The following is a 16359-nucleotide window of genomic DNA, read 5'->3' as shown; positions in this document are numbered from 1 at the left end:
GCCAGACCAAAGCAAGAATCAAACCTGGGAAAAAGCCCCTGGGCAATGCCACCAGGAGGAAAGTATGAAAATGTGGGCAATTTTTACTTTTGTGTACTGTTTCCCTATCTTGGATTCTAAGTTTAACAAATATGGGTATACTTTGAGCTGAGACTGCTTCTTGAAGAACTAAGCCAGAAATCCAAAAGTGGGCTTCATAAGGTCCATTGAAATTGTATACAATGTGTTTGTGTGTGTGTGTGTGTGCACGTGTGTGTGTGTGCGTGTGTGTGTGTGTGTGTGTTATGGGACAGGCAAAAGTACACAGTCTTCACTTGGCTTCCAAAAGAGTCTGTGACCCCAAAGAAGTTAAAACCCAAAGTAACATATATTCCTCATAATCTCGTTAAAGCAAAGTTATCTAAGTCTCTCTAGATACAGAACAGCTCTTGATCACAACAATGATGTGAATTTTCAATATTATTTTAAGAAGAAAGTTATAAAAAGCAAGTTCTATGATGCAACAAACACTGAAATGTGAATCTGCTATTAATGAATAAATCCTAAAACATTCCCATGTATTCAAATATGGCCAAAGCTCTAAAAATTAGGGATAATAGGCCAAAGAAATTTCCTGTAGCATCAAAGAAAAAAAAGATGGAGAAACAGAGATGAAAAAGTATGGAAATATTAGAAAATTTGATGCCAATATTCTAAAACTTTGATTTCATCTGCAAAAATGGGATTTAGACAACGGGACTTTATTTTTACAATCTTGGAGAAACTTCTATTTTTTAATTCTATTTTTGTTTAGTGGTAGAAATTAAATTCTTTTGCTTCTATCTCCAAAATAATGTTGGTAAAATTTTTATTTTTTACCCTCTTATTTCAAATGTTGAGCACATAAAAATCACTTTGATTTTGTAGTTTCACATCACTTTCCCTAAGAACCTCAAATCACTATTCCTGTTAGAAGGGGAGATAAAAGCTTCAACCTCACCATGAATTTTTAACATTTTATTCATTCATCATTAAATATTTATTGCATGCCTAAAAAGGGCCTGCACCAGCAGAAGTGTTAATGATACCATGTTGTATAAGACAAGCAAAGGTCCTTCTCTAAGGAGCTTGTATTTTAGTAGAGGGAGACAAAGAGTAAATGAATCAATTTACTTTGTCTTTAGTAGAGGCTATATAGTATGATGAATGGTGAGCAGAAGAGGGAAGATGAACTACCTTAAATGTGGTGGGAAAGGAAGGCACCTCTGTGGAGGTGATATCTCAGCAACAAGTTACAGAATTACCAGGAGAAAACCTACGTAAGTGAAGGCTATCACAAGTAGAGGGCATTGCTAGAGCAAAAGCCCAAAGACAAAAAGGATTTTCTTAAGTGCTTGTCTTGAACAGAAAGAAAACTACATAGGCGGCCCCTGTGGCATAAAGAGTGAAATGGAAAGAGGTCAAAAAAGGGATTAGATTTTGCAGAACAATTCAGGTCATTATAAAGAGTTCAATTTAATTCAAGGTCTAAAAGAAAAAATTTGGAAAGTTTTGAGCTGGGAAGTAACACTACATGGTTCACATTTCTGAAATGATCACTTTGGGTGCTGCCTGGAAAACTAGAGTGTAGAAGATCAAAACATAGAAACCCTTAGGAGATGACTACAGCCAACACATTGGTGGCTTGGACCTATGTAGTGACAATAAAAATGGAAAGAAGTAGTCATATTTGAGGGACTTTTGAGAGGTGGAGTCAACAGGACTTGCTAATCAATAGCATTAGTTCAGGGGGAATAATAAAGAGAGGTGGGACTCAAAGATGACTTGTTGGTTTCTGGTTACAGTAACCAGGAGGAAGGAATGCCAATTCCCAAGATGGGGCTGAGTGGCAGGCAGTGCAGTATAGAGGCTGAGAGCTTGGGCTCTGGCAACCCATCACCTCAGTCGAACCTCCAACCTTACCACTCACTAGTCATATGACTGTAAGAAAATTACTTAACCTCTCTGTGCCTCAATTTCCCCATCTGAAAATAAGAATAATGATAGCATCACTCTCATAGGCTGGTTGAGAGATTTTAGCTAATTCATATAAATCACTTCAAAGTGTAACTGGAACAAGATAAATGCACAAATTTTAAAATTATTTTACCATATTCATGAACCACATTACATTATTATCATTGTTATTTAGGAAGGATTAAGTAGGCTATACTGCAAAACAACTTTCAGGACAAGCATTTTTATAACAAGACTTAGATAATAAAAAAGCAAACCAATTTTTTGTTTCTCTTTTGCCCACATCCACTATTCCAGATTTTACTCCAGTGACATGACATCAGTCTTGTATGAATTGACCCTGAAGATTGTTCATTCCTGAACAGAAGATAAATATCAAAGAGGGAAATAACATTCCTGTAATCCCTTAGCAGTTCTTCACTTCTGTTTCCCTGCTTCACCATTCTCCTTGTCTGCCCTAGAAATAGTCCTATATGCTCAATGTCTGAGACCCTGTCTTCAGCATAATATTCAGTACATATTTATTGAGATTATATTTTACTCAATGTTTATGAAATAAATGAGTGATGTAGAAGAAATAGTTTGAAGGGTGAGAACTAGAGAAAGTGGGAAATATAAACATTTACATAATCAGACGTCATGTTTTGTCCTAGACAGGCATTCAATCACATACCTCTTTTTAAACAACTTTATTAAGATAAAATTATAAAATTTGTGTGCTTCGGGAGGCCAAGGCAAGCAGGTCACTTGAGGTCAGCAATTCAAGACCACTCACTAGAGATGGAGTGAAACCTCATCTCTACCAAAAATATACAAAAATTAGCCAGGCGTGGTGGTGGGTACCTGTAATCCAAGCTACTGGGGAGGCCAAGGCAGGAGAATTGATTGAACTCAGGAGACAGAGGTTGCAGTGAGCTGAGATCACACCACTGCACTCCAGCCTGGGCAACAAACAGAGCAAGACTCTGTATCAAAAAAAAAGATATAATTTTAATATTATGGAAATGATCTATTTAATCTATATAAATTAATGGTTTTCAGTATATTCACAGAGTTGTGAAACCATTACCAAAAAAACTCATATTCATTAGCTGTAATTCCCTATTCTCCTTGCACCCTCTCCCAGGCGACCACTAATCTACTTTCTGTCTTTACAGATTTGCCCATTCTGGACATTTCATATAAATAAAATCATATAATATGAGGACTTTTGTGAATGGCTTCTCTCACTTAGCATCATACTTTCAAGGTTTATCCATATTGTAGCAAATATCAGTATGTCATCAGTATTCCATTGCCTTTTATTTCCAAATAGTATTTCATTGTATGGATACATAAAATTTTACTAGTCAGTTGATGGATATTGTCTTTAGTAGAGACAATAAAATGTCTGTTTAGTAGAGACAATAAAATGTTTGGTTTTTTTTTTTTGACTATTTCAAATAATGTTGTTATTGAAAAGTTGTATAAAAGTATTTTGTAGAAGTATGTTTTCACTTCTCTTCCAATCTAGCAATGGAATTCCTGAGTCATAAGATAACTTTATGTTTGACATTTTGTGGAACTGCTGGACTCTCTTTCAAAGCACAGTACCATTAGACATTCCCATACACTGTGTAAGAGAGTTCCTATTTCTCCAAATCCTTGCCAACACTTGTTATTTTTTTTTTATTATAGCCATTCTAGTGAGTATGAAGTGGCATCTCATTGTGATTTTGATTTGCATTACCCTAATGACTAATGATGTTGAGCATATTTCATGTGCTTATTATACACTGGTATGTTTTCTTGGAGAAATGTCTATCAGTATTCTTTACATATTTTAATTGATTTATTTATAGTTTTATTATTAATTATAACAATTATTTTACATATTCTTATACACATCCCTTATCATATATGTAATTTATAAATATTTTATCTCAATATGTGCCTTATCTTTTTATTTTCCTGTTAGTATTGTTTACAGAACAAAATATTTTATTTTGATGCTCTCCAATATATATAATTTTTCTTTTATCACTTATGCTTTAGGTGTCATACCAATAAACCATGGCCTCACCCAAGATCACGTGTTTTCATTTAGGAGTTCTATAGGTTTGGCCGGGCGTGGTGGCTCATGCCTGTAATCCCAACACTTGGGAGGCTGAGGCGGGTGGATCACGAGATCAGGAGATTGAGACCATCCTCGTTAACATAGTGAAACCCCGTCTCTACTAAAAATACAAAAAAAATTAGCCGGGCATGGTGGCAGGCGCCTGTAGTCCCCAGCGGGAGGCTGAGGCAGGAGAATGACCTGAACCCGGGAGGCGGAGCTTGCAGTGAGCCAAGATTGCACCACTGCACTCCAGAATGGGCGACAGAGCGAGACTCCATCTCAAAAAAAAAAAAAAGAGTTCTATAGGTTTTGCTCTTGCTCTTACATTTAGGTCTGTAATCAACTTTTTAGTGAATTTTTTTAATGGTGTCAGAAACGTATACAAATTAATTTTTCTGCTTATGTACATCCAGTTGTCCCAGCAATAGTTGCTGAAAATACTTTCTTTTTTTATTTTTACCATTGAATTGTCTTGGAATCCTTGGTGAAAAACAATTGACCACACATATAAGAACTTATTTATGGACTATAAATTCTATCACATTGGTGTGTATGTCTGTCTTTATGCCAGTATCACACTCTTGTTGTGATTAGTATAGCTTTGTATTAAATTCTGAAATCAGGAAGTGTGAGTCCTCCAAATTTATTCTTTTTCAAGATTCTTTTGCCTTTTGTAGGCCCCTACTGGTTCCATATAAATTATCGGGCTAGCTTAACTTCTTCAAAAACATAGTTAGGATTTTAGTAGTAATTGCATCAAATTTCCATGTTAATTTTAGGAATAATGTCATCTTAGCAATATTACGTTTTCTAATCCACAAACATGGGATATCTTTCATTGATTTATATCTTTTATTCTTTAATATTTCTAACTCACTGTTTTGTAATTTTTAGTGTAAAAGCTGTGCACTTCATTTGTTAAATTTATTCTAAAACACATCATTATTTTATGCTATTGTAAGTGAAGTTGATTTCTTCATTTCATTTTCAGATTTTCTCTTGCTACTGTATAAAAATACAATTACTGTTTATATATTAATCTCTTTTACTGTGACCCTACCAAACTTGTTTATTAGTTCTAAAATTTTTAAAATGGATCTTTTAGGACTTTCTACATATAAGATAATGTCATTTGAAAACAGTGATAGGCTGGGCACAGTGGCTCATGCCTGTAATCCCAGCACTTTGGGAGGCCGAGGCAGGTGGATCACCTGAGGTCAGGAGTTCGAGACCAACCTGACCAACATGAAGAAACCCTGTCTCTACTAAAAATACAAAAATTAGCTGGGTGTGGTAGCGCATGCCTGTAATCCCAGCTACTTGGGGGGCTGAGGCAGGAGAATCACTTGAACCCAGGAGGTGGAGGTTGTGGTGAGCTGAGATCATGCCATTGCACTCCAGCCTGGGCAATAAGAGCGAAACTCTGTCTCAAAAAAAAGAAAAGAAAAGAAAACAGTGATAATATTAATTCTTTCTTTCCAATCTGAATGTCTTTTATTTTGTCGTCTTCCCAATTGCTCTGGCTAGAACATACAGTACCATGTTGAGTAGAACTCATAAAAGTAGACATCCTTATCTTGTACCTGATTTTAGGGGAAAGTGTTCAGGCTTTTGCCATAATTACTATGAAAGACTGCACTTTGGTACAGTGTACACTGCTCAGGTGATGGGTGCACCAAAATCTCAGAAATCACCACTGAAGAGCCTATCTGTGTAACCAAACACCACCTGTTCCCAAAAAACCTAATGAAAAAAAATTATGATGTGAGCTGCAGGTTTTTCATAGATGCTTTTAAAGAAGTTTCATTCTATTTCTAGTTTTGCAGGTGTTTATATAATTAAAGGGTGTTGAATTTTGTCTATTCATTTTCTGCATCCAGTGAGATAATCATATGAGCTTTGTTCTGTATCCTATTAATATGTTGTATCACTTTGATTGTATTTCAGATGTTAAATTAAGCTTGCGTTACTGGGATAAATCCCATTTCATCATTGTTTGTAATTACTTTTATATGTTGCTGGATTCAGTTCATTAGTCTTTTTCAAGGATTACTGCATCTGTATTCATAAGGGGGATGGATATTGTTCTGTAGTTTTCTTTTCTTGTGATATTTCCTCCTTTTTTGCTATCAGCAGAATATTGACCTCATAAAATGAGTTGGGAAGTGTATTTACACCTCTTCTATTTTGGGGAAGAATTTGTGATGAGTTAATATTAATTCTATTTTAAATTTTGGTAGAAATCACCAGTGAAGACATCTGGACTTGAGCTTTCTTTGTATAAGGTTTTATGAAATTTATTAATAATTCAATATTTTTACTGGTCCGATTTTCTATTTCTTAAGTTCATGTGGCAGTTTGTCTTTCTATGAATTTATCCATTTCATCTAAGATTATATACATTTTATTTTATGCAGTTTCCTCTTAACTATCAGTTAAGAGAAAAAAGGATAACAAATCATGTCTTTTATAATTACCCACATTATTACCCTTATTGGTGCTATTTTTTTTTAGTATTGGTTCAACTTAATATCTGGTGTCATTTGTTTTCTTTAATATTTCTGTTACTATTGCTTTCTTTACTGATTTTTGTAAAGTGAATCCAAAAACAAATTATCTTAGATTTTGTTTGTCTTTATTTCACCTTTATTTTAGGAAGACAGTTTAGGTGGATATAAGATTATTGGTTGATAGGAATTTCTTTTTCTTTTACCACTTTAAATGCCATCTCACTGCCATCCTCCTTTGCTTCTGGTAGAAGTCAGTTGTTAATCTGATCAGGATGCTGTCACACATAATGCATCTTTTTTTTCCTCTTGCTGCTTTCAAGGTTTTTTATTTGTGTTTTGCTTTTAGTAGTTTTACTATAATGTGTGAGCGTGTAAATCTATTTGCTTGATTCTTCTTAGAGTTCACTGACCATCATGAATGTATAGATTAATATTCAACAAACTTCAAAAGTTTGGGGCCATTATTTCTTTATTTTTCTTCTCCTTTTTCTCTCTCCTTCTGGCCCTCTTATTATGCATACGTAAATATATTTAACAATGTACCACATTTCTCTGAGGCTCTGTTGATTTTTTTTACTTCATTCTATTTTCTGTTTTTCATGTTGCATAATATCTTCCAACCTATTTTCAATTTCAGTGAATCTTTCTTCTGCCAGCTTCTATGAGTACAGTTCTACTGTTGAACCCCTCTAGTGAATTTTTAATTTCACTTATTGTACTTTTCAGCTTCAGAATTTTCATCTGGTTCTTTTTTAAAAAATAATTTCTAACCCTTCATTGATATTCTCAATTTTATGAGACACTTTAATCATACCTATCTTTAATTCTTTGTTCTTTGATTTTCTTTAATTCTTTTAACCTAGTTATAATAGCTGTTTTGAAACATTCGAATTCTAAATACAACACTTAGCCTGTTTCTACTAACTGCTTTTTTTAAACCAGGTGTTGTCTGACTTCCCCTCCATGCGCAGCCTCTGTTGTCATTCCTCAGAGGGTGCATGACTGGGTAGATGCACAGTCATTCTTATCCTCTCCCATTTCCAAAGGATAATAATCACTTCAGTTGTGTTCACTTTGACTGTTTCTTTCCATGGTCTCGCTGTTAAGTGATTGTTCTGCCTGTGTTAGTATCACACCCAGATTTTGGCCTTCTTAATTGTTTGCTGAATTGTTGCTCTACGGTTTTCAATAATACTCTGAGGTATGAATGGACCAACAATCTGATCCAATTAAATTTGTCTGCTTCAGCTACTATAACAACATACCACAGACTGTGTGTCTTAAATAACACAAATATTATTTTCTCACAGCTCCAGAGGATGGAAGTCCATAATCAAGGTGCTAGCAAATTCACTGGTGAGGATTCTCTTTCTGACTAATAGATGCCTGCCTTTTCATTACTTCCTCGCGTGGTCTTTCCTTAGTGTATGCACCCAAAAAGAGAGAGAGAGTGAGCTATCTAGAGTCTCTTCTTATAAGAACATTACTTCTGTCAGATCAGGACCCCACTCTTATAACGCCAATTAACCTTAATTATTCCTGAGAGGCCCCATTTCCAAATACAGCCACACTGGCATTTGTGCTTCAACATATAACTGTGGGGGACATAAACATTCAATCTATAACAGGCTTCTGTATGGGGGTAATATTTGAGGCCAAATTTTGTGGCTAGTGCCAAATCCAGGAGGGCATTTCTTACCTCTTTTTCTGCCTGTCTCTTTAACTTCTAGCCGGTCTGCCAATAGCTTATTGCTATCATGAAGCAACAAGCCTACTCTTAATTGCTCACCAGAAGAATCTTGTTTTCAACAGTGTCCCATTGTATTTCAACAGCTTGAAATGCCCCATGCTCTCTTACAAATAAAATTCCAGCTTGTGTATCATCAGTCTTCTAAGGGAAAGATACATAACCCTCTATTCTTATGGCCTGCCTCTCCCATAAGTAGTACCTTTATACCACTGCACTAGAGCTGGCAGAAGAGACCGTGACCTACTTCTCCTGGAGCCATATTCTTGCTCCACAAGTGCAGCACTGATGACGGATAGTAGTCCCTAGCCTTTTTTGCTTGTGCCTCCTGGAATACGTCCTGCACACTATGAGTGATCCAGGGCAGGGATATTCAGGACCTTGCTGCTCCTGGGCTAGAGATTATACCCTATGAGAGGAGGCTGGGTGAAGGAACGAAACCATAGTCCTCTTGGTCATGTCTACAATGAAGAGAATTTCTGCAACCTTAGGCTGGGACAATAAGAGATTCCAACAGCCTTTTGCTCTAGGAGTGAGCTATGATCTTTAACTGGAAGCTGGGAGGAGAGGGAGCATTGTCTTTTGGCTACATCCACTCAAGAGTTGAGCTCCCGTCATACTGAGCTTGGGGAAGAGCAGAGGTTAATGGAGCAGATCCTGGCTCAAATGCCATAGACTGTCACTTCTTACTGAGATTTAAATTTTCTAGAATAAATAATTCATAATTTTCTGCATGCCCTGAAGACAACTTCCAGAGATTTTCATTTCTTTTTTATAACTTTTACCAGTTAAATAGTTGTTGAAAATGTTCTAGCAGTTTACCTCTATCATCTGTCCCTACCCTTACTTCCTCTGCACTTCAACATATGGCTGGGGAAAAGAGAAACTTGATCCCTTCCACCTAGCACCAAGAAAAACATTGATTGTTTTTCTTGTTGTAGTTCAAATTTACACAGCTTTTTTTTTTTTTTTTTTTTTTTTTTTTTTTGCGCTACAATGAACCCAAAGCCCAGAGGATCCCATCAATGAAACACATTTGGAGAGACTGGAGAGGGTAAAAACATGGTTCATGGCACCTACTGGGTCCAATATTACTACTTCCTGTAGTAAAATGTCTGTAAAGATTACCTCCAGCAATTCCTGTCATCCAATATGCACATGCAATCAAGAGATAGAATCTATTGCCTCACCCATGGAATCTGAGACTTGGGACTCGCTTTAACCAACCCATAAATTGTGATAAAAATGATACTCTGCCAGTTCTGCAATTAAGCTATCTGAGAATGGTCAGCTTCCACTATTGCTCTTTTGCTACTCTGGACTGCCACATAAGGAATTCCAGGCTAACCAGATAAAGTGAGACACCATACAGAGAGAGAAGCCATGGGAAGAAGAATTAAGACCCCCGCCCCAGGCAAAAAGCCGACACAAAGATCTCAGTCATGTAAGTGAAGCCATCTTAAACCTTCTAGCCTAGCCCAGATACCAGCAGAATGCAGCTTTCCATTCCAGCTAATATCACATGGAATGCTGCCCAAATCCTGACCCACAGAATCATAATAAAAAAAGTTGTTGTTTAAGCCACTATGTCTTGGGGTAGTTTGTTGCAAAGCAATAGATAAATGGAACACTCCATTTGTGGAATTAGATAATAAAGTTTTCTTCAGATTAAGTTTCTTAACAGCTGGTAACAGTTTAAATAGAAAACTGATCATAAGTAGAAAGAAAAAAGTAGAAGGAGAAAAGAGGAGGAATATCAGGGGACAAAGTTGTCTATGACTAATAGAGACAGAACAAAATAAATTAGATTGGGAGAGGTGAGGGAAAAAGTGAGTAAGTGAGGGAATTCAGGGACATGTGACCTAAGGAGGAAACAGATTAAGGATTCAAGAGCCCATATGGTGGACATATGAGCACAGGAGATGTAGAGGGAGAAGGCAAACACTACATTAACAAGCAGGGGGCCTGGGTCCACAGCACAGTTCTATTGTAATTAGCCATCTGCCCTCAAGAAAGGCATTTATTTTGACCTCAAGAAAGGCATTTGTTCTATCTGGCATTCCGTTTCCTACATGGTTAAAATAAGGGATCGAGATAAATAATCTCTTGCAGATTTAATTTATTACCCTTGACAAGAAAATACAAATGAGTTTGACAATTCTTATAAACTCTGTGTCCTGAAAACCATACCTATTTATGGGGTGAATGAGACTTTGTAACTATAAGTGGTTGGCTTATTTGCACAACAAAATGTTAATAGTCGACGTTACTGAGAAGGGAAACATTGTTATTTCAGTAATGTGGAGATGCTCTATTGATAGTATCTGTAGGGCTAACAATTTTTTGTCCAAAATTTCTGCCTGACTTACCACGAGGCTTTGTTTTTTATGTTAATAACCTCAATAAATCATATCTAATATTATTTTCTAAGAAAAATAATTATTCCAATGTGAGACTGCTAGATTCTTTGTTTTAAGACAAGTTATAAATATCCTTTTTATAAAGTCTCTTTGCTGTTGCTAAAATATTTGATGCTATCAAACATAGTATCACTGCTCCTTAGAATATTAATTTGGCTTTGTGAAACAAACAAGAACGTTACACATACTATTAATGGGCAAGTATTCTCTTAAATTCTTCTTCTAACATGAACTCTTTTCAGATTTTCATTAGCTCATTTATATTCACTGAATGTTTCTTTTTTGAACCCCATTCGGATTCAACTACTCAAACAAACCAAGCTCACATCTTATGTATGTGAAAGTATATTTACTGTGCAATTATCTAAGTCTGCAAAACTTTCCTTAAACCTATTTTCTATGTAGGTTATCCCTAACCCTACTTTAATTCCTTTTTATTTTTTCAGCTCTTAACCTATTACTTCTGAAAAAGCTTCCTCTGATTCCAAAGTCCAGTTACTCTTACTGAATGCCCTCAGTATGACACAAATACACTGTTTCGTAATTGCCTCGCTCTAATATGTATTTCACATTAGACTAAGTTTCAAGAGGACAAAGATCTGAGACTAGACATTTTTTTCTAAGTCCTGCACTTAGCACAGGTGTGTTCAATCAATAATTGTTAACAAAGTGAAAAATGAATGAATGTATTGCATGTGACACTGTGGGAGACATTAAAAAGAAATGGAATACTTTGTAGAACATTAGAATCAGCTATATTTATTATAAGTATGTATATTAATAATGATATTTTATGAGCATGAAAGCAACAACTCATTTTAAGATCAATATAACTACAATTATGCCATATAGTTGAAGTCTTAATTTTTTCTAAATATAATAAAATTTACTATCTATCATAAAACTGAGAATAATTGAGAAAAGGAAAAGTCAACACATTAGATTATAAAGGTCTATTTTTTGGAATAAACACTACAGATGAAAAACACATCAATAAAATGTGTTCTTTACGCACTTAGGATATTTAAGGAATCAAATCAACTATATAAAGTATTGCATTTTTCGGAATATAAAATACATGTCAGTCAACAACTTATAAAATGTTCCAGAGTGCCCCAAGTTGCAGAGTAAAGGTTTACAGTTCAGAAGCAACAAGGTATAGGAATTAACTGGATGATATTCAAGAGAGAAAACTGTGAAGCAGACACAGGCATCTATTACCTTTCTAGTGTGAAAGCGTACATCTTGGCAGCTTTATCATTCACCAGATAAGTTCTTTCAAGAAACTCCATGACGGCCAGGTTAAGAGCTGCTGCTGCTGTTGTCGCTGTTGAACTCACCGCCCAGTTTTGGAAGCAAAGCAGCACTGCAACTATTTATACACTTTCTAAAGAAAAAATTAAAAGGCTCTAGAAATTAAAATAATGAGCTTCCTGTATCAGTGCTGTTGGTAGGTCTGCTAAAATTACAGCCTCCTTGGAATATTACCTGGCTTCATTGTTTTCACCTACAAAAACTGCTTTTCTAGGGAGACTTGCAGGTAGCATTATATGAAGTGTGTATGTCTTTCGCATGATATCTGATTCAATTGTGCTTTCTAAGAGGAGATCAAGAGTTTGCTACAAATTGCTGATGTAGGGTTTTGACCTTCAGAGCACACCTGGGTGAGCTGCAAATAGCTACCATTCTGTACACTAATCTAATTTTTTCTTTTTCTCTCTCTCCTCCTTTGTCTAGACTCTTTATCAGCCTAAAAGTATTTCTTTGGAATTTAGTTCTAAGATGACCTCTAAGCAGCTGTCAGAATTTACTTGTCTCTCCTAGGACCATTTTGGGATTTCACTATTGAAAGGGAGGACAAGGGTCAACAGTTTCTGAAACTAGTAATCTGAAAACAGTTCTTGGTACAGCAGCTTTGAAATCCTTTTGACCGGCAAGAGGACAGACTCTGCTTCTACGTAAATAACAACCCTCCAAAACACAAGAACCAGAGTGAGCTTAGTTCCCCTGGCCAGGTCTCTATTAAAGATCAAGGATTCACCCTATCAGGCATGCCAGTTCCAACTCTCAGGAATGAAGCCTCTGAGTTGCTCCTGGGAGACCTCGGACTCTTCAACTCCTAGGAATCGGCATTTACTTCATTACAAAGCACTTTCCTTCCCAAGTAAGAGAAAGAACTATAGCCTTATGGCAAGAGCTTGGACAAACAGTAGACATTTGTGTGGGGGCAAAAGGTTCCAAGACCTATACAAATGTATGCAAGGATGCAGAGAGAGGGGGTTGTGTAGATTGGAGAAGAGGAGTAAACCCCAGATCACTAGGTACTTGTTGCCTTTTCCTTGTGTGATCACTAACTTTCTAGTGAGAAAACTCAGGGTAGTTAAGTCCCAGAATAACCCAGTGGCCCAGTGTAATGGGAAGTTGCCCATTATGCTAAGCTGAGATCTCTCACAATGGCCTGAAAAAATGAATATTGTCCTCTAAAATGAGGATGGGGTTCAATGCCAGTTGTCATAGGCAGTGACAGAAGACACCTTTGGTTCAGAATGAGAATATTAGGTCTCCTATCACATCTGTGGTGTGACCGCTGTACCTCTCATTATCTTCAGATTTCAAACACTCTCATCTATAACATAAATTCTAAGGTCTTCTCATATGACCCCACTCTTATCCTTAACTTTGCTCACACAGTTGGGAGCCTCTAAGAGGCTCTGGGGGAGCCTTTTCCTTGCAAGTGAAGGCACTGAAATCCTAGGTCTACTGTTAGCAGAATAAAAACCAATGTATTTTTTCTCGTATATTCTTACTCTTAACCTTACAATGTAATCAGTTATTCTGTGGAGGCAAAAATAAAAAACCAGAAAAGAATTACTAATCCACCTGTGTGACACATTCAAGGTGCCATACATCACAGCTTGAATCATTTGTGAATAGTTTCTAGCACATACAAGAGAAAGACATTTCAAGTGAATGAATGTCAAAAAATGAGGAAATGAGTCCTGGAGCAAGATGGCCGAATAGGAACAGTTCCAGCCTCCAGCTCCCAGTGCAAGCAACACAGAAGATGGGTGATTTCTGCATTTTCAACTGAGGTACAGGGTTCATCTCACGAGTGCCGGAAAATCGGTGCTGGTCAGCTGGTACAGCCCAATCAGCCAGAGCTGAAGCAGGGAGAGGCATCACCTCACCTGGGAAGCGCAAGGGGGAAGGGAATCCCTTCCTAGCCAAGGGAATCTGAGACACACAACACCTGGAAAATCAGGTAACTCCCACCCTAATACTGTGCTTTACCAAGGCTCTTAGCAAACGGCACACCAGGAGATTATATCCCACACTTGGCCGGGAGGGTCCCACACCCACGGAGCCTCGCACATTGCTAGCACGGCAGTCTGAGATCTAACTGCAAGGCAGCAGCGAGGCTGGGGGAGGGGTGCCTGCCATTGCTGAGGCTTAAGTAAACAAAGCTGCCAGGAAGCTCGAACTGGGTGCAGCCCACAGCAGCTCAAGGAGGCCTGCCTGTCTCTGTAGACTCCACCTCTGGGGACGGGGCAAAGCTAAACAAAAAGCAGCAGAAACCTCTGCAGATGTAAAAGACGCTGTCTGACAGCTTTGAAGAGAGCAGTGGATCTCCCAACATGGAAGGTGAGATCTCAGAACGGACAGACTGCCTGCTCAAGTGGGTCCCTGACCCCTGAGTAGCCTAACTGGGAGATACCCCCACTAGGTGCAGACCAACACCCCCCACCTCACACGGCAGGGTACACCCCTGAGACGAAGCTTCCGGAGCAAGAATCAGACAGGAACACTCACTGTTCAGCAATATTCTATCTTCTGCAGCCTCTGCAGCTGATACCCAGGCAAACAGTGTCTGGAGTGGACCTCAAGCAAGCTCCAACAGACCTACAGCTGAGGGTGCTGACTGTTAAAAGGAAAACTAACAAATAGAAAGGACACCCACACCAAAACCCCATCAGTACGTCACCATCATCAAAGACCACAGGCAGATAAAACCACAAAGATGGTGGAAAAGGCAGTGCAGAAAAGCTGGAAATTCAAAAAATAAGAGCGCATCTCCTCCTCCAAATGAAAGCAGCTCATCGCCAGCAACGGATGAAAGCTGGACGGAGAATGACTTTGGCGAGTTGAGAGCAGAAGGCTTCAGTCCATCAAACTTCTCAGAGCTAAATAAGGAACTACGTACCCAGCGCAAAGAAACTAAAAATCTTGAAAAATAAATGGAAGAATGGATAACTAGAATAGTCAATGCAGAGAAGGCCATAAATGAACTGACAGAGATAAAAACCATGACACAAGAAATACATGACAAATGCACAAGCTTCAGCAACCAACTCGATCAACTGGAAGAAAGAGTATCAGCGATTGAAGATCAAATGAATGAAATGAAGGGAGAGGAGAAGTCTAGAGAAAAAAGAGGAAACAGAAATGAACAAAGCCGCCAAGAAGTATGGGATTATGTGAAAAGACTAAATCTACATCTGATTGGGGTGCCTGAAAGTGAGGGGGAAAATGGAAACAAGTTGGAAAACACTCTTCAGGATATCATCCAGGAGAACTTCCCCAACCTAGTAAGGCAGGCCAACATTCAAATCCAGGAAATACGGAGAATGCCACAAAGATACTCCTCAAGAAGAGCAACTCCAAGACACATAATTGTCAGATTCACCAAAGTTGAAATGCAAGAAAAAATGTTAAGGGCTGACAGAGAGAAAGGTCAGGTTACCCACAGGGAAGCCCATTAGACTAACAGCAGATCTCTCGGCAGAAACTCTACAAGCCAGAAGAGAGTGGGGGCCAATATTCAACATTCTTTTTTTTATTATTTATTTATTTATTTTTATTTATTTATTTTTATTATACTTTAAGTTCTAGGGTACATGTGCATAACGTGCAGGTTTGTTACATATGTATACATGTGCCATGTTGGTGTGCTGCACCCATCAACTCGTCAGCACCCATCAATTCATCATTTATATCAGGTATAACTCCCCAATGCAATCCCTCCCCCCTCCCCATGACAGGCCCCACTGTGTGATGTTCCCCTTCCCGAGTCCAAGTGAGCTCATTGTTCAGTTCCCACCTATGAGTGAGAACATGCGGTGTTTGGTTTTCTCTCCTTGTGATAGTTTGCTAAGAATGATGGTTTCCAGCTGCATCCATGTCCCTACAAAGGACGCAAACTCATCCTTTTTTATGGCTGCATAATATTCCATGGTGTATATGTGCCACATTTTCTTAATCCAGTCTGTCACTGATGGACATTTGGGTTGATTCCAAGTCTTTGCTATTGTGAATAGTGCCGCAATAAACATACGTGTGCATGTGTCTTTGTAGTAGCATAATTTATAATCCTTTGGGTATATACCCAGTAGTGGGATGGCTGGGTCATATGGTACATCTAGTTCTAGATCTTTGAGGAATTGCCATACTGTTTTCCATAATGGTTGAACTAGTTTACAATCCCAACAACAGTGTAAAAGTGTTCCTATTTCTCCACATCCTCTCCAACACCTGTTGTTTCCTGATTTTTTAATGATTGCCATTCTAACTGGTGTGAGATGGTATCTCATT

General features: G+C 37.7%; 1 protein-coding gene across 2 annotated transcripts in view; it reads right to left on the bottom strand.

Annotated features, from left to right (window-relative positions):
- SLC30A8 (solute carrier family 30 member 8) overlaps positions 1 to 12388 on the bottom strand; it is a 47743-nt gene extending 35355 nt beyond the window's left edge. For both annotated transcript variants that reach the window (XM_023223147.2, XM_023223151.2), the window contains exon 1: positions 11992 to 12388. In XM_023223147.2, coding sequence (XP_023078915.1) covers positions 11992 to 12062 — 71 coding nt within the window. In that variant the 5' untranslated portion in view covers positions 12063 to 12388. The remainder of the gene's footprint in view (positions 1 to 11991) is intronic.
- Between the last annotated feature and the right edge of the window lie 3971 nt (positions 12389 to 16359).

Source organism: Piliocolobus tephrosceles, chromosome 7 (assembly GCF_002776525.5).
Source record: "Piliocolobus tephrosceles isolate RC106 chromosome 7, ASM277652v3, whole genome shotgun sequence".
NCBI classification, from domain to species: Eukaryota; Metazoa; Chordata; class Mammalia; order Primates; family Cercopithecidae; genus Piliocolobus; species Piliocolobus tephrosceles.
This window is presented reverse-complemented; position numbering and strand designations above follow the sequence as displayed.